At 51.8% G+C, this 27503-nt stretch overlaps 1 protein-coding gene across 14 annotated transcripts in view; it reads left to right on the forward strand.

The window, feature by feature from the left end:
* DAB2IP (DAB2 interacting protein) overlaps positions 1–21222 on the forward strand; it is a 232553-nt gene extending 211331 nt beyond the window's left edge. For 10 of the 14 annotated variants that reach the window (XM_007539933.3, XM_060200095.1, XM_060200084.1 and 7 more), the window contains 9 exons: positions 43–187; positions 2745–2981; positions 5092–5293; positions 7121–7299; positions 9266–10157; positions 10670–10822; positions 12740–12933; positions 17523–17610; positions 18153–21222. In XM_007539933.3, coding sequence (XP_007539995.1) covers positions 43–187; positions 2745–2981; positions 5092–5293; positions 7121–7299; positions 9266–10157; positions 10670–10822; positions 12740–12933; positions 17523–17610; positions 18153–18320 — 2258 coding nt within the window. In that variant the 3' untranslated portion in view covers positions 18321–21222. The remainder of the gene's footprint in view (positions 1–42; positions 188–2744; positions 2982–5091; positions 5294–7120; positions 7300–9265; positions 10158–10669; positions 10823–12739; positions 12934–17522; positions 17611–18152) is intronic. The other 4 variants (XM_060200088.1, XM_060200087.1, XM_060200089.1 and 1 more) reach the window with 4 other exon arrangements.
* The last annotated feature ends 6281 nt before the right edge of the window (positions 21223–27503 follow it).

The raw sequence follows: 27503 nt of genomic DNA on the forward strand, positions 1-27503 counted from the left end.
CAGCCAGGTGCTGATGTCCTCATCCTGCCCTCCCCAACACAGGGGAGTTCATCAAGGCACTGTATGAGTCGGACGAGAACTGTGAAGTGGACCCCAGCAAGTGCTCAGCTGCCGACCTCCCTGAGCACCAGGGCAACCTCAAGATGTGCTGTGAGCTGGCCTTCTGCAAGATCATCAACTCCTACTGGTCAGTGCCACCCCAGACCTGCCCTCATAGCACCTGACCTATCCTAGGCCTGGTCCCATGAGAGGGTACTGTACACTGAATCCCATTCCGACAACTCAGAGGGGCTTTTCCACCAACCCCAGTGTGTAAGCAAGAGAGGCCTAAAGATAGTCCTACAGCCTCACAGCATGGGAGCAGGCTTCAGAACTGAGGCTCTCCCCATGTCTGACCCTGTTGAACATTTCAGGGCCGCCAAGACCCTGTCCGCATCCTTTCTGGGCTCTCAGATGAAGCCAGTGTTCCAGAATATAGGCTGAGTGGAACTTGTTCTGTGTTAAGAATCTGGCTGTGGCAGCCCATTGCACCAGTGTGCTGGGCTCTGCTGTAGGTGGTGGGGTGTGGCAAGGGAGGCCGCAAGACCCTGCTCAGACCCTCTCCTGAGGTGACATAGGGGGTGGGAGCAGCTGAATCACAGAAGCTCTGAGGTCAGAGGCTTGTCAGCAGATGTGTATGTGGGTGCCTGGCCATGAGCAGGCCTCCTGCTGGGACTGGAGAACAAAGAAGAAAGGATTGAGCTTTAAATAGAATAGAGGGCTGCCAGCTGTGCAGGGTCCAGAGAAGAGCAGGGTGTGTGGAGCACAGAAGCAACCCTTCTGCTTCCTGCAGTGCCGACTTTCCAGGCCCTACAGGCTCCCGGGCTGGTGTGTCCGGTGGCCAGCTGACCCATGCCGAGTCTAACGCAGCCTTGATGGTGTGGGTGGGTGGTGTGTGTGTTTGTCTGTGTGTGTGTAACTGTTGGGAACTCTCTGCAGCCCTGAGCGGCTAGGCTATTTTTATCTTGGAAAAGCTGCCCAGCTAGTCTCCTCAGTCACTGCTCCAGCTCTGAACCTGTGTCTTCCACCCCACCCAGGCCTGACCCTTATCCCACTTCCAGCAATTCCTTTCCATGCTGGCACCTTTGCTGTACCCCATACAATCACCCATGTATGCCCCCTCCCTTTATGCTTCAAGACCTAACACCTGGCTCCCCACTGTGGCCCACCTTCTTTGACCAGATATGGTCAGCCCTTTGTGCTGTGTCCAACTCTGTGCTCACCCATGACCGAAGAACCCCACAGGCAAGCATACCTACCGCTCAAGGCTCATCACAGGGACTTGGGGGTCTGGCAGTGGTTTGCTGCTCCCAAAAGTTAAGTCCTGCTAGGAGTGTGACTGCCTTGAGAAGGAAACATAGAGGAATGAGCAGAGCCAGTAGAGAGAGTGTACCATTGTCTAGGTTCCTGGGATGCAAATAGTGCTCCTCTGGGACAGCTGAAAAGCTCCCCCTCCCTGGGAACTTGCTTCCCACCCCTGGCTGTCCCGTGCTTTTACCTTCTACCTCCCGTTTCCCAGGGTGGATTGGGTGTGGGATGCAGGGAAACATACCCATGAACAATGCTTTTCCATTTCCTCCTTCTGGCATTTGTCAAAGTCACCTCTCTGTTCTGGACCAGGCTGTGGATAGGTGCCATCACTCAGTTCCAGTTCCCTGCTCAGTCCCGTGCCAGGCACCCAGAGGGCCAAGGCTAAAGGTGGCTCACCCTCACTTCCTCTCAAGCATGCCCTTGTTGTTTCAGCCACACTCACAGCAGCCTTAGTTGGAGAGCCTGCTGGGAACACGCCTTTCACACAGACCAAGCTTTCTTCTGGCTTGGGGACCACAGCCTTAAGCCTGCCCCAAGAACTCAACAGGGCAGCCTTGTCTCAGGGTCAGGGTGGAGATAGTGAGGGCTCAGGAACAGCCAGGCATTTGCTCAGAGTCCCTGAGCTGGTGACAGGGCCAGGCATACCACTGAGGAACAGCCTGCCCCATAGTAGGAGGTACGTCTTTTTGAGTGAAAGGCCAGAGAGGTAGTTTAGTGGGTCAAGTGTTGGGACACTCAGTTTGAGGTTCTGAGTTCAATCCCGGGCATAGTATGTGCTGGAGTGGTGCCCTGGTTCTCTCTCCATCCCTCTTTATCATGAATAAGTCAATAAAAAGAAAAGGAAGACCACTTTATGTTTGGCCCTGGTTCAGGACCTGACCATGGCAGGTTGGAGATGTCCGGTGGAGTGTGTCAGTGCCTCCCAGGTCACTGCTCTCCTCTTGCCAGAAGTTGAGAACTGTGTTCTCATGTGTGCTAGAACTCTTCTCTTCATGTGTATAAGCTCTGCTGAAATCTTTTGGGTTCTTATAGCACTGATTGAACCAAGGGAGTGAGTCTTAAAAGCAAGCAAAGGAAACTGAGGGGCAGTTGCTGTGGTCTGTTCGGGGTTGAGTTTTGCCTGCTCTCCTTAAGGTCTGCTGCTTGAGGGGAAAAGTCTGCCCTGGGTTCTGGTTAGGGTGGACACCTGCTGCCCTGTGCTTGTGGCCCAACCCACCTGGCGCTTCCTCAGACCCGGGGTCCCTACTGGAGTATGTGTTCCTGCTTCTGTTTCTGAGCAGCCCCTGGGCTTTCACTTCCTCCTGCCCTCCCTGCAACAGCTTGCTTTCACAGCTGTCCCTGGGACCAGACCCAGGTCCATGACCACCCTTACCTTCATCTGCCCCCCCACACAGTGTCTTCCCTCGGGAGCTGAAGGAGGTGTTTGCCTCATGGCGGCAGGAATGCAGCAGCCGGGGCCGGCCGGACATCAGCGAGCGGCTCATCAGTGCCTCCCTGTTCCTGCGCTTCCTCTGCCCAGCCATCATGTCGCCCTCACTCTTCAACCTGCTGCAGGAGTATCCCGACGACCGCACCGCCCGCACCCTTACCCTCATCGCCAAGGTGACCCAGAACCTGGCCAACTTCGCCAAGTGAGTGCTGACCTATGGCAGGTGGAGTTGGGGGTGGTCCCATGGGGAAGGTTTGGGGCATGTCTGCTCCAGAAGCTGCATTTATCCCTGTCAGCCTCAATCCTTCTGCTCCCCCTTTCTTCAAAATAAACTCTCCTCCACATCCCATCCTCCCTCCTACCAAAAGTACAGACCATTTTAGTGTGTTTCTTTAGTTTGCAAAAGTGAGAAGGCGAGATATTTTTTCCTTCTGCTTTTTTGGATTAACATTTTATCATAAGAATTCTCTCATGTCCTTAAACATTCATAAGCCTCATCTTGAAATGAGTGACTAATACGCCTTCACAAGAGAATGGCCCATATTTCCTTAACTGGTCCCAGATGGCTGGGCACTTGGATTGTTTCAGACCATCGTTGTTTTAATGCTGCCAAAGATGTCTTTGCTCATGAAGGACTTCAGAGTTTTTGGTGTCCCCTGGATGAGTGGATGGAAGCAGAAATGGTGGGTCATCTAGCTGCTTGCTCATAAGTGTAACTGGAGCGCACCCTGGGGTCAGCTCTGTGCTAGGTTGACTCCCACCTGGCTCAGCCCTTCCAGAGCCAAGCACTTCAGTGGAGAGGGAGACATGGGATAAGCAATGGAGAGCAGTGACAGATGCACATGGCCTTGGGAGGGCCCTAAACTGCCTGGGATAGGACACAGAGGCCTCTTAGCAGTCGTCTCTCCAGTTACATGGCAGGATGAGCATTCATCTCCTTGCTCACAGAAGGGCAGGGGAGAGCTGGGGAGGTACTGTTGGCAGTCACACCGATAGAAGTGGGAGATCAAACGCCAAAGGGCAGCAGGGACTTTAAGGCTGGGCAGGATAGTGCGAGCCCCGAAGGGCTATATGCCAGGAAGAGAATGGGCCTCTTACCTGCCTGACCTGACTAAGTTCAGCCTGGTCATATAGAGCAGGTGGGCTGAAAGGAGCAGAACTGAGAGCAGAGCAGAGCTGTGGTTCCAGCAAAGACACAGTGGTAGAAGAACTTGGGAAGGGTGGTAGCAGGAGGTAGTCAGCCTAAGGTCAAGAGGTAGACAAAAAGTAAAGTCAGGAATGCCAGGCAGTGGCAGACCCAGTTAAGCACACACATAGCCACACCAGGGGGGACCAGAGTTCGAGCCCCTGCTCCCCACCTGCAGGTGGGAAGTTATATAAGTACTGAAGCAGCTATATAGGTGTCTCTCTTCCTCTCTATCTCCCCCTCCTCAATTTCTATCTGTTCTGTCAAATTAAAAAAAAAAAAAAAGAAGAAGAAGGGAAGTCGGGCAGTAGCACAACTGGTTAAGTGCACATGGCGCAAAGTGCAAGGACCAGCATAAGGATCCCGGTTCGAACCCTGGCTCCCCACCTGTAGGGGAGTCGCTTCACAGGTGGTGAAGCAGGTCTGCAGATGTCTATCTTTCACTCCCCCTCTCTGCCTTCCCCTCCTCTCTCCATTTCTCTCTGTCATATCCAGCAACAGCAACATCAATAACAGCAACAATTAAAAAAAAATAAGGTCAACAAAAGGGAATAAATAAATAAATAAATATTTAAAAAGAGAAGAAGAAGAAAAGGAAAAATGGCCACTAGGAGCAGTGGATTCATCGTGCAGTCACTGAACCCCAGCAGTAACCCTGGTGGCAATTTGAAAATTTAAATAAAGAGGAGCCAGGCCAGTGTCACACCTGGTTAAGTGCTCATTATACAGTGCACAAGGACCCAGCTTCAAGTTCCTGGTCCCCACCTGGAGGGGGAAAGCTTCACAAGTGGTGAAACAGTGCTGCAGGTGTCTCCCTATCTCTTTCCCTCTCAGTTTCCCTCTGTTTCCAATAATAAATAAATAAAAATGTTTTTAAAAAAGAAAGTAAAGTCAGCAGACCTTGCCAGTAATGGGGGGAAAGAGAGGGAGATGATAATATTGCTGAGATGCCTGACTCAGTGCTCTTGTGGACAGTGGATGGCTAGGAAGGGAAGGTATGGGGTGATGGAGAGGACTGCAGTTCTGGTTGGGCTGAGCTCAAGGAAAGGTATCCCTGGATGTGCATGACTCAGAGAGGGGCTCCTGCGTGGCCCCAGGGTGCTTATCCTGTTTGCTCTCTCTGCAGGTTTGGCAGCAAGGAAGAATACATGTCCTTCATGAACCAGTTCCTGGAGCATGAGTGGACCAACATGCAGCGTTTCCTGCTGGAGATCTCCAATCCGGAGACCATCTCCAACACTGCTGGCTTCGAGGGCTACATTGACCTGGGCCGAGAGCTCTCCAGCCTTCACTCACTGCTCTGGGAGGCCGTCAGCCAACTGGAGCAGGTGCCTGTCTCCATGGGACGGAGGGTGGGCCAGAGTAACCATGGAGGTCAAGGATTCAGCCTGTGTGAAATGGGTCATCAGCACTGCCCAGGTGCCAGAGCCCCCTTTTTTTTGGAGGGGAGTCCACTTGCCAGCACCTGTCATGGTTGCTTGGTGTCTGCACTGTGTGTCCAGTGTGCTGGTTCTATACATGAAGGTGTGCTTCCTACCCAAGTGCCCATGGGAAATGTGTTTGGGCTTAGCAGCTTCTCAGGAAATGTCTGGGTTTTGAGGCCACTGTTGTGGAAAAGGCTCTGAAGATGTCGCACCCCCCTGTATGAAGCAGGAAATTGTAAAGGCTTGCAGAATTGCCCTTAATTGTCTGCTGAAAAGATTCTGCCCTGGTTACTGTTGGCATTACTGTAGTCACCTGGAGCATGCCCTCTGTGGTTTACTATACCTCCTAAAAACCCAACATGGTTCCTATTACTGTCACCAGGACTTCACTACTCTGGGCTGTCTTCTGCAGATACAGAGAGAGGTAAAGTGGCAAGCACCAAAGCTTCCTTCAGTGCCATGGCACTCCTATGTACTATACTGGGGTCCTACCATAGGCAGTAAAGTGAGTTACCTTCCCAGGTGAGTTATCTCACCCACCCTCCTGCCTCTAAGCAAATTAATTAATTAATTATTGACAGCAAGGGCTAGACCTGCCACAAGTTGCTTGTAGACCATCTTTCACTTTCCAGGGTTCTAAGAAATCATTTAGCAAAAGTAATTTCACTCACAGCTCTCCCTGCCTTTATCTTAATATTCAGGGCACTCTGGTGTGCGTGACCCTCTAAGTAATTTCTGTGAGTGTGTCAGTAAACAGCGAGGTACAGGGACCTTTGACCTTTTTGTGATTAAGTGAGAACGTAGAGGTGCAGTGTAGCTAGTGTGTGGTCCTCACACTGTTGTGAGCACACAGTACATACCACACCACCAGTGTGACCCTTACTGACTACAGCTATCCCATCATATGACAGCATGGTCTATGCCCCTGCTGTTGGACACACAGCCAGGTCCCAGCTTTTCACCACAGAGACACAGACAGGGAGATAAGATTAGGAGTGAAGCTGTCTCTTCCTCCAAAGCTGTCAAGACGTCACTAATGGCCTCTACTTACTGAGCCCCTGTGCTGGTCACCCTGCTCCATACCTGCATAGCCAGACAGGAAGTACAAAGAGGAGCAATCTAGTCACATCATGTAGAGGTCCTATAGAGATTTGAAATCAAGCTATTGACCTCAAGTCTACTGTGTTGATGAGTTTCCACATTTCCTTTTTTCACAAAATCCTCCATGAAAGCTCATTATATGCAGGTGAAGGCAGTCCCCCACCCTGGAACTCTTGGTACTAACTGTGCTATCACAGTCTAAGCATTGCCCTCTGCATGCCCATCCACTTGTTACTTCTCTGGTGGGCACCTGGTGGTTACAGCTCTGTGTCAGGACCATCTCCACTGGGGCTTCATTGTGGGAGTAGGTCCGGCCTTGACCTGCCTGTGGGATGTGGATGTGGGGAATTCTGGACTTGACCGTGGGCTCTCCTCTCTGGGGGACAGTGAAGGTGGGTGAACAAGGCTGAAAGGCTGGAACTCAGTCAGCTTCCTCTCTCTGAGCATTATAACCGTATAGCAGGAATTATGAAAACTGTAGGGTAATAGATTCATGGACTTCCCATCCTCCACAAACACACCACCCCAAACTTGTTGGATCTGATTGACAGGTGGTTTCGAGCCAAGGTTCATGTGGCCTTCTCAGCTAACCCCATAAGGTCACACCTGCCATTTGCTGTGTCTTTGCAGAGCATCATATCCAAACTGGGGCCCCTACCTCGAATCCTGAGGGACGTCCACACGGCACTGAATGCCCCAGGCAGTGGGCAGCTTGCAGGGACCAATGACCTCGCCTCTACGCCTGGCTCTGGCAGTAGTAGCATTTCAGCTGGGTTGCAGAAGATGGTGATTGAGAATGACCTCCCTGGGTAAGAGCTGCCAGGCACTCTGGGGGCATTAGCCTCAGTGGGGAAGGAGGATGCCAACAAAGTGTTTGTAAAATGAGATGGGTGTGTGTTGGAATGTGCTGTGCGGGCCTTTAGACGTGAGCTTACATTGGGAATAAGTAAGGAAGACTTCCTGGAGGAGGTAGTATTGCAGTCCTGAACCTTTTTAGAAAGTAACTTTTCTATCAGTGAAAAAGGCATTCTATATAGAAAGACTATTGCAAAGACATAGAAAAGGGTGATATGTGTCTTTAACAGTGACTGATCCCAGATGCTTCCAGATTCTCCAGGTGTATTTTCAGACTCCCAGTACACAGGGACTCCCTCCCCTTTTAATTTCAGATTAACATTACTTGTCCCAGTATTTCCCAGGCCTGCATTAGAATCTCCAGAAGTGATTCTCTAAGGTTTGTGTGTTTTTAGTTTGGGTGAATACCAGGCTTTGAGGCTGGGAGCCCTGGAGAACAAAGAGAAAAATCCGAGGGCCAGCCCTCACTGTGAGCTCTCAGCCTGGAGTGATTTCACCTCACTGGCAGGTTATTTACCCTGTAAATAGAGTGCACACTGGGAGGGGAAGGACAGAATGTTCTTGGCTGTTTATGTCAAAACAAGGATATTTCTTTAAGAAACCTGGTGTTGACCGTTGAACTGTTTGTCCCATCTGTGTATCCCATCCCCTCACCACTAGATAGTGGGGATGAGGGCTGGGGTAGGTACACAGGGAGTAGAGTCTCTCTTAGAGGTTATGCAATGGCAGCCTTTTACAGGATTAAAACTCTGGGTGCAAAAGGCTGCTAGAGGAGGAAACTGGAGAGGCAGGTGTCTTAATACCATTTCCAGGTGCCTCTGAGTCCTAAGAGGTCTGTCTGTTCATATGACCCACCAAGCAAGGCAGAGAAGGACTCCAGGTGGCCTGCGTGTGTATGCATACTGCCAGGGCCTTGTCCTGTCTGAGTTTCCACCAGTCCCAACCACTCTCCTGTCCAATCTTCCCCAGCTCACTAGTGCTGTGGCCCTGAGTGGCTGAGCCTGCTGCCCCATCTTTGTCCCATCACTTGGGCCTTCCTCTCCACCTCATGCTGACTCAATTCCAGTGATGCTCACTCCAGAGCCATGTCAAATCCCCAAGTTCATACTGCCTCTAGTCCTCCCGGGGCCCTGGTCACTCCCATATTCTTCCCTCTAACCACTGTCCACCAGCTCCTCCCAGGCTCAAGGAGCTGGTTTCTGGAGAGGGATCAGGGAGATGCAGAAAGGCAGTGTGGAGGGAAGAGGCTGGGTGCAGGCCCTCCCTGACTGAGTCATCCTTAAGGATCCTCCTCTGATTCCTTGGGTTTTTTTTTTGCCAGGAACTCCAGCCCCCGCCTGCCAGTCAGACGGGGTTGGCAGCTGGCGGCTGGGTAGGGGGGAGCATCACCAGGCCTCCAGCGTGGTTGGCAGTCTGATTGGGAACAAGAAGGAAGAGGCAGCGGGAACCCCGTAGCTTTGAGTCGGAGTTTCCAGTGTAGGACCCTTGAATAGTAGAGAGCCATGCACTGGAGGTTTAGACTCAGCTTGGGGGAGCTTTCCAGACCCTGCTACTCAAGTTGTCCCAGGATGTGGCTAAGTTAGGAAGAGGGTCCACTAGTGGACTGGCCTGGAACAAGCAGCACTGGCCTCCAGACCAGAGCTTCTATGCAAGAGTGGCATCTCAGCCACTCATCTCCCTTGGGGTCACAGCCTGGGTGGTTTAGTTCTGCATCGGGGCCACTAGACCCTGGAATCCTCCCACTTCGGCTGCCCTGCACCTCCCCTACCCAGTCAACCCCCTGGCCTCTCCAAGCCCTGGCACAGGGCTCAGGCCCCAGGCCCGAAAGGTTGGCGGGTGCTCTGGGTTTGGACCCGCCTTGGCCACACTCACAGTTTTTCTTTCCCCTTCTTTTCCCTGTGTGTGCTTGTCTCCCTGCAGTCTGATAGATTTCACCCGGTTACCGTCTCCAACCCCCGAAAACAAGGACTTGTTTTTTGTCACAAGGTCCTCCGGGGTCCAGCCCTCACCTGCCCGCAGCTCGAGTTACTCAGAAGCCAACGAACCGGATCTTCAGATGGCCAACGGTGGCAAGAGCCTATCCATGGTGGACCTGCAAGATGCCCGCACACTGGACGGGGAGGTGGGCTCCCCAGCAGGACCCGACACCCTCACCACTGAAGGGCAAGCACCCGCAACTCAGCTGGTGGCCGGGTGGCCCACCCGTGCAGTCCCGGGGAGCCTGGCAGGACTGGCTACTGTGCGGAGGGCAGGCCAGACACCGACCACTCCAAGCACTTCTGAGGGTGCACCGGGCCGGCCCCAGCTCCTGGCACCCCTCTCCTTCCAGAACCCAGTGTACCAGATGGCGGCTGGCCTGCCTCTGTCGCCCCGAGGCCTTGGCGACTCGGGCTCCGAGGGCCACAGCTCCCTGAGCTCCCACAGCAACAGTGAGGAGCTGGCGGCTGCAGCCAAGCTGGGGAGCTTCAGCAGCGCTGCCGCAGAGGAGCTGGGGCGGCGGCCCGGGGAGCTGGCGCGGAGGCAGATGTCTCTGACTGAGAAAGGTGGGCAGCCCACGGTACCACGGCAGAACAGCGCCGGCCCCCAGCGAAGGATCGACCAGCCACCTCCCCCGCCCCCGCCGCCCCCGCCTGCACCCCGTGGCCGGACGCCACCCACCCTGCTGAGCACCTTGCAGTACCCACGACCCTCCAGCGGGACCCTGGCAACAGCCTCACCCGATTGGGCCGGCCCTGGAGCCCGGCTGCGGCAGCAGTCCTCCTCCTCCAAGGGCGACAGCCCCGAGCTGAAACCCCGCGCTGTGCACAAGCAGGTAAGTGCCTGTGGGAGGCTGGGCACAAGTCATCCCCATATCATGCTGCTGCTCCCCATCATTCCACCTGCAATTGCACCCAGCTGCCATCCCATGCCAAGTGCCACCACTGGCCTGCCAGGGCAGCCTGCCCAGGTCTCAGGAGGCAAAGATACTGCCTTAGGGGACCTCTGCCTTGTCCCTTAGGATACGTGGGGTCAGGAAGAAAGAAGCCTGTCAATCTCCAGTTCCAGGCCTGTGACACTGCCTCCCACCCCACCACCACCACTACCCCTGCTCTGAGCTGACTACAGGGGTGTTATGTCTGAGCAGTGCAGTAGGCGAAAGGTGTGCTGGGGGCAAGCTGACTTGCTGTCCCTCAGAGGCTGCACCAGCAGGGATCTGATCAGCTTTAGGTCCCCTCCCTGCTGTGCCTCTGAGCCACCCACGGTGGCACATGTGATGCCACCCCCCCCATCTCCCTGCCTCCTCCCTGCCCCTCTCCAGCCCCTCACAGCTGTGTTTCATTGTAGGGCCCTTCACCTGTGAGCCCCAATGCCCTGGACCGCACGGCCGCTTGGCTCTTGACCATGAACGCGCAGTTGTTAGAAGACGAGGGCCTGGGCCCAGACCCCCCCCACAGGGATAGGCTAAGGAGTAAGGAGGAGCTCAGCCAAGCAGAAAAGGTAAAGCCAGACCCTGGCAGGTGGGGCAGGGGTGTGGGCACCTCCCTACAGCAGCTGACAGGGTTCTCCCTTCTTGAGCCCAGGATGTAGGGACACGTCTCATTCCTGCCAGTGGATGGCCAGTGTGTCACCCCTGGTCCTGTGTAGGGAAAGTGATGGAATCTAGAAGAAGAGCAGCAGGACTCAGCTTAGATGCTTGGTTTCCTGTGTGGGTTCACATGACCCCCTTGGGAATTGCACTGAAACCAGACCTTGGGACCCAATCACTAGACCTCTGGGACATCTCCTCCACGTGACTGGGCAGCCATGCTTCTGAGAATTTAGGACCTAAGGGCTGGAGTGCATGAAAATCCTTGGGGGGAGCTTCTGGTTCATGTCTCCCTAGAGCCTGGGAAAGAAAGCAGAGTTCCTGGGGAGAGAACTGAGGTCAGATTACTACTAAAATGTGCTCTTCCTCACTTGGGAAGCATTTGGGTTCTAAACAGTCCACCCCTTAGCCATCCCCTGTCCTCAGCCTTTGAGGCAGTGAGAGTCCCTGCCCTCCACAAGCCCCGTAGTTGTACAGCCTCTGCTTCTACTTGCCTTTTTCCATCTTTTTCTGGCTGCTCCCACCTTCTGATGCCTCAGGCAACAGTGCAGAGGTCAGGGTGGGGCTCAGAGGTCCATGCCCATGCTGCATCCTGCCTCCTCCACCACTCCCTTGGCCCACTGCATCCACCTGCTTTCACCATGACTACATGAAGGTGACTGGGGACATGAACACAGTGTTACCAGAGCCAGGACACCTGCCCTCAGCCAGGCTCTCTGCCTGAGCCTGAAGGCTGGCCCCAAGCCCTCTGAGATTCAGGCTCCCCACTAGTAGATTGCAAAGGTGACTGAGTGACTTCATGCTTAGTGGCAGCTGGCCTCAGTCCTCCTTGCTCGCTGGCTGAATGAGCTGCCTGTTTCCTTGTCCCCTTTGCGTCTTCTCTGTGGCCCAGTCCAGGAGGCCTCATTTCCTTGATGCCTGGCACCTGATCCTGCCTCTGTCGGGGAGGGCCCTTGCTGTCCCTCTCCAATCAGCAGATCAGAAACCCTGGAGTGAATCCGGGACCATTCCCCTGGCACCCTCATGGATCCAGCTTGACTTTAAGGGGCAGCTTTGGTGGAGGCTGGGGCCTTTCGCCAGTCTTTGGGCTAATGGCCTCCTTAACTTTGAGTCCTTTACTGGTCAATGAATGAGATTCCCATGGCTCAGGACTCAGAAGAGACTCTTCTGCCTCCCCCCAGTCCCTGAACCTGCACTGCACCCTGGCCCCCAGACCTTGACTCTAGTGTTGGCCTCGCCTCTTTGCTCCTCTGTCCAGTCTCAGAATTGTCTCCACACCCGCTCCCCCATCCCCCCCCACCCAGCTTTCTGCTTCACTCAGCCCTTGTCTCCCCCTAAGTCTGAGTGTGCTGGGCAGTCAGATCCAGACAGCCCAGGGCCAACTTATCTTTAACCTCTCTTTCTCTCTCCCTTTCACTTTTTCACATCCCTGCTTTGATTTTAGGGTCACATAAACAGCTTGCCACACTATTTAACCAAACCACTCCATTGTGGCCAGAGCACTTTGCCTCAGTTTCCCCTCCTGTAGGCTACCTGCCTGTCTGAGCAGTATCACATCTCAGGGTACCCAAGGGCTTGCTAACTTTTATTATAAACAGCTCCAGGCCCTGTTGAGCCCTTACTTCTGAGCTCAAGCTCTGGCTTTGGTCCTTACACCCCTGTAGGCTGCAGGGTTGGGCTGAGAGGTGGGAGCTTGGAATGGAGAGCGGTGAGTCAGAGACACACTCTTGAGTCCCACTCAGCCCCCGCTGGCTGGACTCCGTGGGCACATCCTCACGATACTTTGCTCTCCCGGGTGCTGTGCCCGTGGCACGCTGCCCTCCTGGCAGGACCTGGCGGTGCTGCAAGACAAACTGCGCATCTCCACCAAGAAGCTGGAGGAGTACGAGACCCTGTTCAAGTGCCAGGAGGAGACGACCCAGAAGCTGGTGCTGGAGTACCAGGCGCGGCTAGAGGAGGGTGAGGAACGACTGCGGCGGCAGCAGGAGGACAAGGACATCCAGATGAAGGGCATCATCAGCAGGTGAGGTTGGCCTGGCCCTTGTACACATCGGGCAGCCCTGCCCCTGCCCCTGCCCCTGCCCCTGCCCCTGCCCCTGCAGAAAGCTCCGGCCCAGGGGAGAGGCGATGAGTATGGAGAGAAAAAGGCAAGTAGAATGGCGATGAGTATGGAGAGGCGATGAGTATGGAGAACATGGCTCAGGCAGAGGGCCTGTAGGTGACACCATGTGTGTTAGTGATAGAAGCATAGTTGGGTGTGGAAGAAGTGAGGCCAGTGACACAGCCTCTAGGCTCTGTGGGGAGCCTTGTTTTCTTGGTAAGCATTCTCAGAGGGGTTAAAGGTACTAGGAGAGACAATGAGGACTCCATTCAGGGCCAGGAAAGCTAGAATGAATATCAGTCAGTTCCTGTCAGTGGGTAAAAGTGGGAGGAGAGAGAGAGAGAGAGAAGGAAGGAGGAGACAGAATGCCACTACCCCAGATTGTAGCAAGAGTATCTAGGTATGTCATGGAGATAGAAAACTTTGGAAGGGGAGTAGTTGGGGTTAGGATGGGGCAGGATGGTGTTGCCCAGTTCTGAATAATGTTGAGTTTTCGGGTACCTCTAGGCTATCTAGGGCAATTTCTAGTACAACCTTTGGCTTTATTTTATTTATTTATTTACTTACTTAGCAGAGCACTGCTCAGCTCAACTCTGTTTTATGATGGTGGGGGGATTGAACCTGGGACTTTGGAGTCTCAGGCATTAGAGTCTCTTTTTTTTAAAATATATATTTTTAATATTTATTTATTTTCCCTTTTGTTGCCCTTGTTATTTTTTTGTTGCCCTTGTTATTTTTTATTGTTGTAATTATTATTGTTGTTGTTATTGATGTCATCGTTGTTGGATAGGACAGAGAGAAATGGAGGGAGGAGGGGAAGACAGAGAGGGAGAGAGAAAGACACCTGCAGACCTGCTTCACCGCCTGTGAAGTGACACCCCTGCGGGTGGGGAGCCAGGGGCTCAAACCGAGATCCTTAGGCCAGTCCTTGCACTTTGCGCACGTGCTTAACCCACTGTATTACTGCCCGACTCCCTCTTTTGGTTTTAATGCTAACTCTTCATCTTAACTGATGGTATCTATCAGATTCTATGTTGATTTCCTCTCTCCCTGGCCATGGGTGTGGTGGGCGCTGTACCCTATCTGCTGTGTCAGCAGACAGGAGAAGTGGGTGTTGCAGTCCAGGACCAGTGGCATTCAAGCCATCCCATGGGGTCCCAGCCCTGAAGCTGACTTCGTTATGACAGTAATACCAGGTGCAAGAGGACACAGTTTCCAGCTTGTTTATTTACACAACACAGGAGCCATCATCTATACAGATTTAGCAGGTGTGCAGTCACCAACATATCCCTCCACCTGGCCTCCTGCTTTGCTCTCTGCAGAAACTCTTCCCAGGTTCCTCCTGTTGAGCTCACATGTGTGCACTGAACTCTGCTGTCAGAGCACAGCTCTGTGTGTGGCATGACGACTGATTCAAACCCCACAGACATCATCATCAGACCATCAGACAGTCATAATAGGGCCTCTGCAATTATCTGTGTTCCTCTTCACTTAATGTATTTATCTGTGTGTGTGTGTGTGTGTGTGTGAGAGAGAGAGAGAGAGAGAGAGAGAGAGAGAGATTTTTCCTTTGTGACTAACTAGGAAGAATTTGATTATTCCATAGTCATCGTTCTTTTTTTCCCTTCACTTTTTTGGCTTAGTTGAGCTCTCAGATCTGTGGGTGAAGAGTCCTACCTCCTTGTCTCTTTTGGGGGATGGTCCCAGCACACATAAGCAAAGCTGTACATACCATTGTTGACTCTCGTGTGTGTGCGTGTGCGTGTGGTCTGCCTTAAGTAATTTCTACTAGGTAGTTCTTCTTCTGTGTCTAATCTGCTATTATACCACTTCAGCCACCTAATACTGTTTCTGCCTTGTGTTTCTCTCATTTCATCTGTTGTTTTCTCACCTCCAGACTTTCAGGTTGGTTTAAATCCTATCTATTCTCTCTGCTTACCATACCTATGCTTTTCTCTCTCTTCTTAAACAGGTCGAATATGTGTGTAATCATTTTAGTGTCATTGTCTGCTAATTCTAGCATCAGTGGCAATAACTTTTATTGACTTTTTTTTTCTGGTCACGGGTTTTATTTTTCTATTTCCCTGCAAGCTCCATGATTTCTAGTTGGATTCCAGACATTGTGGATTTTGCGTAGGTGCCGAATGTTTGGTGTTCCTTTAATTATTCAGGGACTTTGTTCTGAGACACAATGGGGTCACATGGAATCAGCCTGATTGTATGCAGCTCGCTTTTAAGTTTTTGTAGGGGTGGGTTCAGGATGGCCTTTTGTTTGGGTCTGATCTGGCTCCCCATTGAGGCCGTTTCCTCCTAGGGGTTCTGCTGTATGCCCTGGGTGAAGACACTGCAGAGGAACTACTGTTCCTAGGGTGGTTTTGTTCCAGTGTCCGACTATTCTCTCTCATTTGTGCAGGTCAGTCTTCAAAGACCTAGGGAACCCCTGAGGAGAGGTTCAGAGTTGTCTTGGCCTCTTTGTCCTCTGGGACACAGCTCCACCAAGCCTGGCTGCCCATTCTGGTCTTCTCAGACTGCTCCCCTGCTCCCTCCTTATGCTTGGCCTGGGCACCCCCAGCAAAAAGTGGAGCACCCCTTAGTTCTACCTCAGCAATCCCTGTACTACATTGCATGTTGTTCAGTGACTAGAAGACTTATGCTTCATATACTCCATGTAGTTTTCCACTTTTATTTTTTTTATTGTGGCAGAAGGGTAAATCCAGCCCCTGTTACCCCACCACAGCTAGATGCAGGAGTCTCTTGCCCCAAAATCATCTCCTTTCTGATGGATGCCCCCTCATGCCCTCTTCCCAATGCCTCCCTCACTGTGTCCCATTGCCCAACATCATACTTTCCTTTGTTAATCCCCGGGCAGTGGTATACTGGGTTAAACACACATAGTATGAAGCGCAAGGACCCGCACAATGAACCCTGTTTAAGCCTCCAGCTTCCCACCTGCAAGAGGTCACTTCACAAGCAGTGATGTGGGTTTCTGTCTCCCCATCTCTCTCAATTTCTCTCTGTCCTGTCCACTTTTTTAGTGGCCACCAGGAGCAGCAGATTTGTAGTGTCAGTACCAAACCCTCATCATAACCCCAGAAACAAACAAACAAACAAACAAAAGAATTCCCATGGTGTGGTCCCCCTCCCCCCCTTTTTGTTACTGTTGATAGAGACAGAGAAACTGAGAGGAAAAGTAGAGATTGAGAGGAAGGGAGACACCTGTAGCATTCACTGTTCATGACGCATCCCCCTTGCAGGTGGGAACTCAGGGACTTGAACCTAGGTCCCTACACATGGTCAGATGTACTCTACAGGGTAGACCAGGACCTGGTGGCCCCTTCTGTTGACTTCTCATGACAGCCCCATGCACCACTAACCTCGGCACCACTGAACTCCCTGTGCATCTCCTGTGAAATGGGCCTTTCTCTGCAGGACTGAAGAGGTTGGACAGCAGGAAGGGCAGTGAAGCTTGGGGTTGGGGGATCTCCTCTGAAAAGAGCCTCTGAGTTGGAGGAAAGAGCCCCAGGAACTCCAAGTCCCAGGGGCAGACTGGACAAGGTGGCTGGAGAGCAGCAGCATAGCCAGGAAGGTGGGAGGCATCCCTGGAGTGTGGGTGTGGATGCCAAAGGAAGAGACTTGGGTGAGAGTAAGTTCCAGTGACTGACAAAGGAAGGCGAGGGAACGCCTTGGGGAGGGAGCCACAGGTGATGAAGCCATACGTGAGCTTCCCTCTGAGCTTCTGCACAGAGTGTCATCACGTCTAGTCACCTGCACCAGCCCACAGACCTTGCTTGTCCTTCAGACCCAGTGTGGTGTGCACCCCCAGGACACACCAAAGTGTGTGTGTGTGTGTGTGTGTGTGTGTGTGTGTGATGTGTGTGTTTAAAAAGATTTATTCATTTATGATAGAGAGAGCACTAGAGTAACTCTCTGGTACATTCCATGCTGGAAATTGAACTCATCACTTAGAATGCTTGCAAATCAGGCATTCTAAGTCTAGTCATTATGCCATCTCCTAGGCTGTTTGTCAGTCCCTGTTGCATTGGGAGCTTGCCATACTTTATTCATCCTATCCCCTTTTTCCAGGCACAGTGACTATGGAAACAGATGGAAAGTTCTGGAACCCTTCAGGTCTTTACACCTGTGCTGTGGGTCCTGTGTCATTATACCACCTGCTTAACTTTAGGCAGTGCTGAGGGTCTAGTTCCCATTTCCACTCACCTAGGCTCCTGGAAGGGCATCAGGACAGGAGCAGCCCCAGGGCTCTCAGGAACTTGGAACTGGAATGGGAATAGGGTGAGGGTGAGGCCAGCTGGAGGGCCTCCCACACCAATCAGCAAGTGTGGAGGGGAGTCTGAAGCCCAATGAGGGACCCTCCTCACACACACCCCTGAGTAGGCAAGGTGCATTGCTTCCCACAAAGCTCCCCCACCCATATCTCCATCTGTGGCAATAACCTTTATTGACTTTTTCTTCCCTGGTCATGGGTTCCTAACTGTCCGTGTCTTTGGCAGATTGATGTCCGTGGAGGAGGAATTGAAGAAAGACCACGCAGAGATGCAAGCAGCTGTAGATTCCAAACAGAAGATCATTGATGCCCAGGTGCGGGGTGCTGGCTCTTTGACTACGGCTGTCAGAGGACCTTGGATAAGAAGGGGGTGACTCTGGCTCTCCATGTCCTCAGCGCCGCTCCCAGAAGCAGAAGCTGGGAGGGGGGAAGTTGGTGATGACAGCAGACAGGCTGAGGGAGCAGACAGGGCCCCTGTTCAGAGCTGTGGCTTCTCATCTGAGTTGAGAAGGAAACACATGAGTGACTCTGGCTCCAGTCCCCTGAGCTGTGACTTCTGTGTGTCACATACACATGCACCTGAGTTTGGGGTGCCTCAATGTCTGATGAAACCCCCAGGCTGGAGAGAGCAGTAGCAATGAGGTAGAACCAGGAGACTCATTGGGAATGCATCTCAGGGTAGGGTGGCAAGGCCTCTGGAGTACACCTGGTCACCCCTGTCTCTGGCATGACCCTCTGTCCTGCCTCCCACATTCCTCATGGACAGCAAGTCCCCCCAGAAGACCCTTTCCCAGCACAATCCCCACAGACCAGGGGCCCATCCCCAGGCCTCAGTCAGCGCCCTCTCTATCCACAGGAGAAGCGCATCGCCTCACTGGATGCCGCCAACGCCCGCCTCATGAGCGCCCTGACCCAGCTGAAAGAGAGGTACAGCATGCAAGCCCGTAACGGCATCTCCCCCACCAACCCCACCAAATTGCAGATTACTGAGAACGGCGAGTTCCGAAACAGCAGCAATTGTTAACCTGCCCAAGGAGAGGGAGGACTGTGGTGGCCCAGGGCAGGGTCTCGGCCAGGGGAGGAGCACCCCCACAGTTGCAGCCCCCCTCATGGGGGGCCCAGAGGCCGAGGCTCGCCTCCCCTCCCCTGCACCCGAGGTCCAGGAGGCGGCCACAGAGGGAGCCACAAGAGACTGATGCAGCCATGAGGCGGGGTCACCAGCCCGCTCCCCTTCTCTTCCGGCCTGAGGAGGAGCGTGTTTGCTGTAGGCAGAAGAGACTGCACGCTGGGGAGTGGGGACAACCTGGCGGGAGTGGGGAGACCAGCCAGAACATGTCTTTGTTGGTCATTGAACCTGGTGTGTGTCACCTTTCCCTCTCTGACCTGGCCAAATGCATGTAGCTCACGCCCTCCCCAGGGAGGGAGCTGCCTGGACAGACAGACAGAGCTAGGGGCCTGGGCCCATGGCTGCCCCTGCTCTGCAGCACCTGCCTCCACAGGTCCATTAACAGGCAGGAGGTGGGGGGCGGGGTGCCTGTGCCCTGAGTACCCTCCACTGCATGCTGCCTGTCCGGGCCCCCTCCTGGCTGTGAGAAACCAAGCCCCCCCCCCACACACACACACCTACCTACCTGTCCCCAACCTCCTAGCCTCCCAGCTCGTCCCCCCTCCCTTCTTTGTGCTGCCAAACAGACTGGGTGAGGAGCACTGCTCGCTCTTCTCCTTGTACCTGTGGGGAGAACCCAGAGACTCCCCTACTAGCCATGGGGGCCCGAGGTGATGCCATGGGGCTCCCTGATGCCAAAGATCTGGGCAGAGGTGTCCCAGACGGCACTGCCCAATGCCTGCCCTTCTCTTGGGACCCAGGGCACCAGGGCAGGGTAGCCCCACTGGTGCTGGCCCCGAGAGGCAGGCTGCTCTTTCCTTATTGATGGTTAAAACAAAAAATATTCTGATGCCCACAGGCCCTGAGAAGGTGGATAACTGTGATTTTTTTTCCTTTCACAGTATGCATTAGAAACAAAAGCCCGCTTGCTCGCTTGCTGGAACACAGGGGCCTTTTAAATTGAGCGTGCGCACTGCATGGGAAATAGCGGCCCTGGAGGATGTTAGACTTGCTCCCTCTCCAAGACAGCAGCAGCCTGCAGCAGGCCCCGTGTGTGCGCGGCGGCCGCCTCCTCACCCTCCCCGGCCCCCAGCCAAGGACCCAGGCGCTGCAGACAGGGGAGGGACGCCCCCACTGCTGGGCCCGGTTTTCCCCCAGCTCTAGGCTGAACTGTAGCTTTTCAGCCCCCACTGATCCACCCCTCTCCATGGGACATAGGTGGGCAGGAGCTTGGGTCTCTCGATCCTCCTCGTTCCTGCCCCCACAGGTTCCAAGCTGGCCCTGGGTAACCTCGCCCTGGGCAGGAGCAAGAGTGCTGAGTCCACAGCAGAGCAGAGCTGTGAGAGCCGTAGCAGCCATGCCCCAGTCTCGGCCATGGGGAGCTGAGAGGGCCTTTGGGGAGAGTGCAGAGCCCTTCCTGCTCCAAGGCTGGGCTGGCCACAGAGGGGCCCCATACCACACCATGAGCCCTGGGAAGGGGATCTTTGGTGTGAAACCCACAGTCTAGTCAGGCCAGAGACAGACACTGGGTTCCCAAGGGTCTTAGACCTCAGGAAGGAAGGGCTGGGGGCCTTGTCCTGCCCCCACTCCTGGACACACAGCCTCCCTCCCTCTGGCTCAGTCTCATCCCTCCACTCCCCAGTGAGCCCTTCTCTCCCCACCACCCCATCCCCTTGAGTGGCCTCGGACTGAGCACCTCATAGCAATACAGGGGAGGTCCCCAGGGCCTGGGGCAGGCCACAAGAGGCCCACAGTGGCCGGTGCTGCTGGCCCTCAGCGTGGGTTGTGAGCTCTCAGGCCGAGAGCCTTATTTACCTAGTGCAAAAACTGTAAAAGTGTATAGACCCTCCACAGATTTTTATCTGAATTGCAAGTCTCCCGATTTTTGTAAATGTCCTTGGTGTTTGACTGTAATGTAACTATCTCACCTAACGGTTGTACATACTCCTTCTGTCCTGGTGCTGCGGAGGGTTGCCTGGGATCGCTGCTCTCCAGTGGTTTCTATTTTATTTTTAAATCTAGAGAACAGTATTGGGCAGGAGGAAGAGGTCTGGGATGTAGAGGACAGGAGTGGGGTGGGGGAGGGTCCTTCCTGCCCCAGCGTTTATCTATTGGGTTTGTGGTGGACTGTATGGGTGGGAGCTGACAGGCATTGTACCCTCACTGCCAGCAAGGGGGGGTCCTTCTGGGGCAAGAGAGAACCCCTATCCCAGTGTTGGGGTTGCCGGAGGACCCAAAGAGATGGGGCGAGGGAAGGCAGTCCCTCCTCTGGAAAGATTCAGGCCCCAGGTCCCCCTTCCCTAGAGCCAGGAAAGCTCTCCCCTTCCTCTGCCAACAGAGAAGCCTGACTATTTCTGCCTAACTCCTGTGTTTAGGGTGAAGGAAACTGCCAAACTTCTGTTCAGTGAAGACTCTATCTGACTGCCCAGAAGGAGGGGGTTGGGGGTGGAATGCCCAGATGAGAGTTCTGCTCGTCCTCACCTAATAGAGCACCTGCCCTGGGCACAGCTCTCTCCCTCCACCCGTGTGTCCTTGGAAGGCAGAGTGTCCAGGGAAATAGCCTTCTCTTTTCTACATGTTTGGGCCCCAAAGTTGATCCCCAGCCCCCGCACCACCTCCCACCCCACCCCCCTTTTTTGTAAGTATGTGAAAAAGGAAATAATGCAAATGTTGGAGTCTTGGCCGGAGCCCCTCTCTCCAGCTGTGACTTCAGCTGTGTAATAATGTACAGAGAACGTGGTTGCTGTTCTAAGACTGTGTGGCTGTGCAATTTCTGTACATTTGCAATTAGAAATATTAAAGATTTATTTAGCTATTTTAAGCCTGACTCGCCTTTCCATTCAAGTGTCTCAGGAGCCCTTCCAGAGATGGCTCTGGAGTTTTTCCACAGTTCACCCTGGTGGCAGTTGTGAACAGAAGGCACCTCTCATGCTAGGTCTTAGATCACCTAGAGATCGCACCCCTGCCCTCAACATCCCTGCCAGACTCTACATCAGATGCCTCCGCATTCACTGAAATCTGCCTTCAGGAAGGAAGGTCGCTAAGAGGTGGCTTGGCATCAAAACATAGAGCTGGACTATGGCCTGAATGGTGAAGAGGGAGCAGGCAGTGTGTGGTTCCCCTGGTTGAGCACACACATTACCAAGTGCAAGGACCGGGGTTCAAACCCCCACTCCCCACTTGCAGGGGAGAAGCTTCACAAGCAGTGAAGCAGGTCTTCAGGTATCTATCTCCCTCTTCCTCTCTACCTCCCCTCTTCTCTCAATTTATCTCTGTCTTATCAAAATAAAGTAGAAAGAAAAAGAAATGCCTGCTGTGAGCATAGAGGTTTATAGTGCTGGTGGCAGTAAAATTAATAAGACAATCAAGTAAGTAAGAAAGACCAGAGGCTGAGAACCTGAGAGGTCAGAGTGCTGTGTTCAGTTAGCCTGGTTGGTGGGAAATGGGGAGGGGGTACAGTCAGAGAATCAAGCAGAAGGGGCAGAAGTGAGGGAGCAGTATTTCCTAAAGGCTGACTCTTGACATGCACGAATTTGGAGAGCAAGATACAGCCCCTCCTCTCAAGAATTACATAGGTTGAAGGCTTCTCAGGGCTCAGGCAAAGGGGCCCTAGGGAATCAGGCTGGACCATGGCATCCCAGCTCTGACATGTGGGTCCCTTGCACTACTCCCCCCAAAACACACACACACATTAGCCTTCCCACCAGCTTTAAAGAGTGGTCCTAGGCACCTGGATCAAAGTCCCTGGCAGGAGTCAGCGGCACTTGTACAAGTGACAGATTAAGGTCTCTACCTGGCCATTTGACCATATCTATCCCTGCTTCCGGAGAACCTCAGCCCTTACATCCCTGCCCATTGGAGGGGCTAGGGATATGTCTGGGTCGATATTAACTCCCAGGGGTTGCTCCTGGAGCTAAGGAGGATCCAGGTTTGCAGGGTCCTCAGGGGCACAGGTGCAGACAAAGGATCTTGGGGATTGGTTGAAATGCCCTGAGGCATTTATCAACCTCAGTTCACTGTCTCCTACATTAGCACCCTGTCTTTATAGAACCCAGGTTCACCCTCTATGCCTGTGCAGCCTTCTCCACAGAGCCCAGGTGTGCACCACTCTGACCACGCAGCCCTCTGGGCAGCGTGAGCACTGCAGCGTGAAAAAAGGACCCTCAGTCCAACTGCCCTTGGAGTTCCCCTCTCCACCAGGGTTCAGACCAGCTTGCATCTTAGACCTCCTAGCCAGATAGCTAATCCATGCCTTGAGATACCATCTGTCCCCCAGGGGTAGGGGGGGGGATGGGGAGTGAGCCTCTGACCCTCTCTGGCTCACCTCCAGCTTGTGACCCAACTCTTGCTACACAATAGGAATGGCCTGACCCTCCTATCCCCCAAGGCAGTCCCTAGCTGGGCCTTACCCACCATTTTTCATTACCTTAGCCACCACTGTTCGTCCTCACAGCATTCAATTCAGGGCCTCCTGGTACCCTTTCCTCAGGTTTTCTCCCCATTCTTCTGCCAACTTCTTTTACATTTACACACCTTACTAGCTGCCCCCACCCCACCCCAACCCTAGCTCCCCAGCCCATTAAAACATGGCTTCACCCCCTAAGTGGCCAAATCCATAGGCCCCTTCGAGTACTGTCCCCACTCCCCAAGCTCAAGACTCTTATTTTTCTACTGGGCCAGAGTCATGTAAAACACCGAGTATTCCAGGAAACAGCAATGAATGGCAATGCTGATAGGAGGCGTTTATAACAAAGGTACAGGAGTTGCGAGCCTCCACAGTGGAGTTAAGTGGCACCAAGTAGAAAACAAAAGCTGAAATGCAAAGAGAAAAAAAAAAAACTGACAGAAATAGAAATGCATTTGAGACTAACCACTGGTATTTATTTCAGATAAAGGAGACAGTAAGAACCCAGAGGATTTTAATAATGCATAAGGTTTAATAAGCAGGGATATATCACGCTCTTACCCTAGAGAGAACACACCTTCTTTTTGAGTCATACTTGGAATATGCCCCAAAGCTTGCCATATATTGAGATATGGAAACCTCAGAAAGTTGCCGAAGAAATGGTTTGGAGCTCATTCTCTGCCTTGAAGCAATAAAAGTAAAGATCAGTAATAAATGTTTAATAAGAAAAGAAAAAAAAAACTACCATCAGGAAGTTTAAAAAACATTGAATCAGTCAAATTAGCTTTAAAAAAAAAAACAGTCATCTAGTTAAACAAGGTGCACTGACCACACACATTTGCCTTTTCCTTGATAAACACCAGTGAATTGACAGGAAAGAACTAGAAAGGTGATCACCTACAAGGACAGAATCAGCAAGAAAGGAGATAGGAGTCAATAAGAGAATTTGACAAGATTTGGCAGCTGGAAGTTGGAGGTATGTAGGCTAAAAACACAACAGAAGAGGAGCCAGAAATGGACTGATTGTCTCAAAGAAATTGGAGAGACTCAGTGGAAGGCAGAATTAGGGTGCCAGGTTGGAAATGGCCAGGTGGGGGGTGGGGGGGGAAGGGGAAACCCTAGCTCACCTTGCAAGACCCTAGCCCTGGAAGAATTGGACTAGTATGCCCCATACTAGTCCAATTTGTCCAGTTTGGGGACACTGTGAAGAACAGTACTGAAAGCAACTAAGAAACAAGAAAGATGTGGTGCTGCCCTCAGCAGTGGCCACCCCACAGGCACCGTCCTTGCTCCCAGAATACCCAGATCTGGTTACCTCTACCTCTAAGGTAGCTCATGGGAACATTCTTTGGAAAAACTGACCCCAGTAACCTACAAGTATTTCTACAGTGCAAAAATGGAGCCAGTGTCCAGACAACCAATATGTCCTATGGGACTTGGGTTGATGCCCCCAGCCTCCATCTACAGTGAGTGGGGAGCTTCACAAGAACTGAAGCAATGCTGCAGATCAGTCTCTCTCTCTCTCCCCCTCCCTCCTCCTCCTCTTTCCTGCCTCCCTCCCACTTGCCTTTCAACTTCTAGCTCTACCCCCCCAAAAAAGGAAAATAATATTTAAAAAAATATGTATCAAGGAGAAGCAGTTGAAATATCCTTCCAAAAAGTAGAACAAAATAAACCAAGAGTAAATGAAATGGTAGGGCTGGACAGTGACCACCCAATAAAGTGTACAATTCACCATGTGTGAGGACCTAGGTTCAAGTCCTCCACCCTTAAAGGGAAACTTAAGGCAGTGCTGTAAGTGTCTCTGTCTCTCAGTTTTTGTCTCTCCCCTCACTCTCCCTCTTTCTTGCCCATATCTGTCTCTATAAAAATAAATAAGATAATGAGAGAGGTGATTGAGGAGCTGGGTTTGAGCCCCAGGCTACCATAATATAACACCTGCAGGGGGTGTGGGAGGAGCTATGCAAGGGATGGCAGTGCTATGGTATCTCTTCTCCCCTCCTCTTCTTCTTTCTCTCCCCCCAACTCCTCTCTCCCTCTTTCTGTCTCCCTGCATTTAGAGAAAAGAAAAATGACTACTGGAATTAGTGGAGCTATGCAGGCACTGAGCCCCAATCCTCGTTGAAATTAAGAAAAAGAGAGAGAGAAAACAAGACAGAGAAAAAAATTCTGGCTCAATGCTGCTATCCAGAATCCACCTATTAGGAATTTCTGGAGAAGGAAATAGTCAAAGTAACACTGAAAGTAAGTTCAAGATCAAGAGACTCGAGTGTTCAGGTTGAATATTTTTTCCCAGCATGCCTATGGTAGAAGACCTCCTCCAGGAGCCCCAAGGGGTGTGGGAAGGGGAGCTGAGTGTGGAGTAAGTGAGACGATGTTGAAGAACCATGGCCCAGAGAGTGGAGAACGAAACCCACCAGATTTTCTGGTAAGGAGTGTTGCCGATCCTGATTAGAAATGGTGATGCTGGGAATCGGGCGGTAGCTCAGCGGGTTAAAGGACCGGCGTAAGGATCCCGGTTCGAGCCCCCGGCTCCCCATCTGTAGGGGAGTCACTTCACAGGCGGTGAAGCAGGTCTGCAGGTGTCTTTCTTTCTCTCCTCATCTCTGTCTTCCCCTTCTCTCTCCATTTCTCTCTGTCCTATCCGACAATGATGACATCAATAACAACAATAACTACAACAAGGGCAACAAAAGGAAATAAATAAATATTTAAAAAAGAAAAAAGAAATGTTGATGCTCTAGTAAGCCCAACACAGTCATGGGGGCTTCTCTGGCCACAGAGAACCATAGCAGTGAGATTGCTTCTTCACCTGTTGAGTATGTAACATCACATAGTACAAATACACATAGCAAATACCAAGTCAAAGGCAGATGTAATCCTGCTATAGATGGTGGAATAGTTTTCAGGTGGATCTCTTAAAACAACACTCCTGCTGAGGACCCTGAAATGGCCAGATGCCCTCCTTTTACCTGAAGTCCAGGTCTTGCAAGATTTCCTTGAATATTCTCCGACAGTGCAAAAGCACAAAGCCTCATAACCCGGTGGACAATGAGTGATTGAAGCAGGCCCACTTCACTGATGTCAGACCCAGTGTGGTGTGAGCACAGGGAGAAGTGGGGCATGGAGTGAAGTGAAGGTATGTGTTCTTTCTTTTTTAAAAAGAAATATACATATATATGAGACTTTAATTTTTTATATTTATTTCCCTTTTGTTGCCCTTATTGTTTTTTATTGTTGTAGTTATTATTGTTGTTGTTATTGATGTCATCGTTGTTGGATAGGACAGAGAGAAATGGAGAGAAGAGGGGAAGACAGAGAGGGGGAGAAAAAGACACCTGTGCAGGCCTGCTTCACCACTGTGAAGCGGCTCCCCTGAAGGTGGGGAGCCGGGGGCTTGAACCGGGATCCTTCCACCAGTCCTTGTGCTTTTGCACTTCGCATCATGTGTGCTTAACCCACTGTGCTACCGCCTGACTCCCAAGAGAGAGACTCTTACAGCATTGCTTCACAGCTTGTGAAGTTTCCTTCTGCAGGTGGGGATCAGGCGCTTGAACACTGACATGCATGCTTTTCTGGGTGCACTATGCCTGGCCCCATATGTTCTGTCTAAAGGTGTGACTCCTTCCTGGCAGAGGGAACCAGTGCATGCACTCACACACCGTTCTTTTTTTTAATTGCAGTGAGCTGGGGGCTCAGTGCTGGCACTACAAATCCACTGCTCCCAGTGGCCATTATTTTCTTCTATTTTATTTGATAGGACAGAGAAATTCTGGGGTGGGGTGAGACAGAGAAGGAGAAAGAAATATATATACCTGCAGACTTGCTTCACTGCTCCTAAAGCACCCCCTTGCAGGTAGGGAATGAAGGCTCCAATCCTGATCCTTGCACTTGTTAACATGTACGCTTAACTAGGTGTGCCATCACCCAGCCCCCTGGGTTTTAGCTCTAACACTATTGATCAGTCATCCATTCTCTTCACACAGACACCCATATTTTGATATCTAGCCGTTGCCCCCCGAGCTGCGTAGTTACAGTAACATGTGCTGACTTAGTATCACCGAGTGACATCAGGTCAGGTTAGGGATATCTGAAAGATGTTGGACTTATCTTGCCTTCTTCTCCAAACCCCTCAAAATGGTGCCACCACCCTCCCAGTTGCTCCAGTCAGGAGCCAAATGTGACTTCTTGATTTTTCATGCAGTTAAAAGAACAAATACATTGGAGTGATGGTTTACACCCATGATGTATTGTATGTAAAGTAGATTGGTATGCTCCTATTCTTTTAAAGTAAAATAAATGAATTACAGTGCTTATAATAAATTGCCTGGAATAACAATGTAGAAGAAACTCGTGTGATTAATGGTAACTTCCTCTAAGGAGTGGGGCTCTGCAAGATGGGAAGAATCTGCACCTTCTACTTAATATTCTTAATATTGTTTGAATATTTTATAATGGCTCTATTTCTTGTTTTGATGTGGAACCACTTAAAAATAAATAAAACATAACCACATAATGAAGTACTGTGTTGCCAATAAATTTGAATAGCAAATGACATTGAGAGCTGTTAATAATATATTTAAATATAAGAGCTGATAAGATTGTATGTTCAGGAGAATTCTAGTTTGATTTTTTCTTCCTTTTTTTTTCTCTTTGTTTTCTTTTTTTTTTTCTAGTTTGATTTTAAGTGTATATTT

Source organism: Erinaceus europaeus, chromosome 10 (genome assembly GCF_950295315.1).
Source record: "Erinaceus europaeus chromosome 10, mEriEur2.1, whole genome shotgun sequence".
Classification (NCBI taxonomy): domain Eukaryota; kingdom Metazoa; phylum Chordata; class Mammalia; order Eulipotyphla; family Erinaceidae; genus Erinaceus; species Erinaceus europaeus.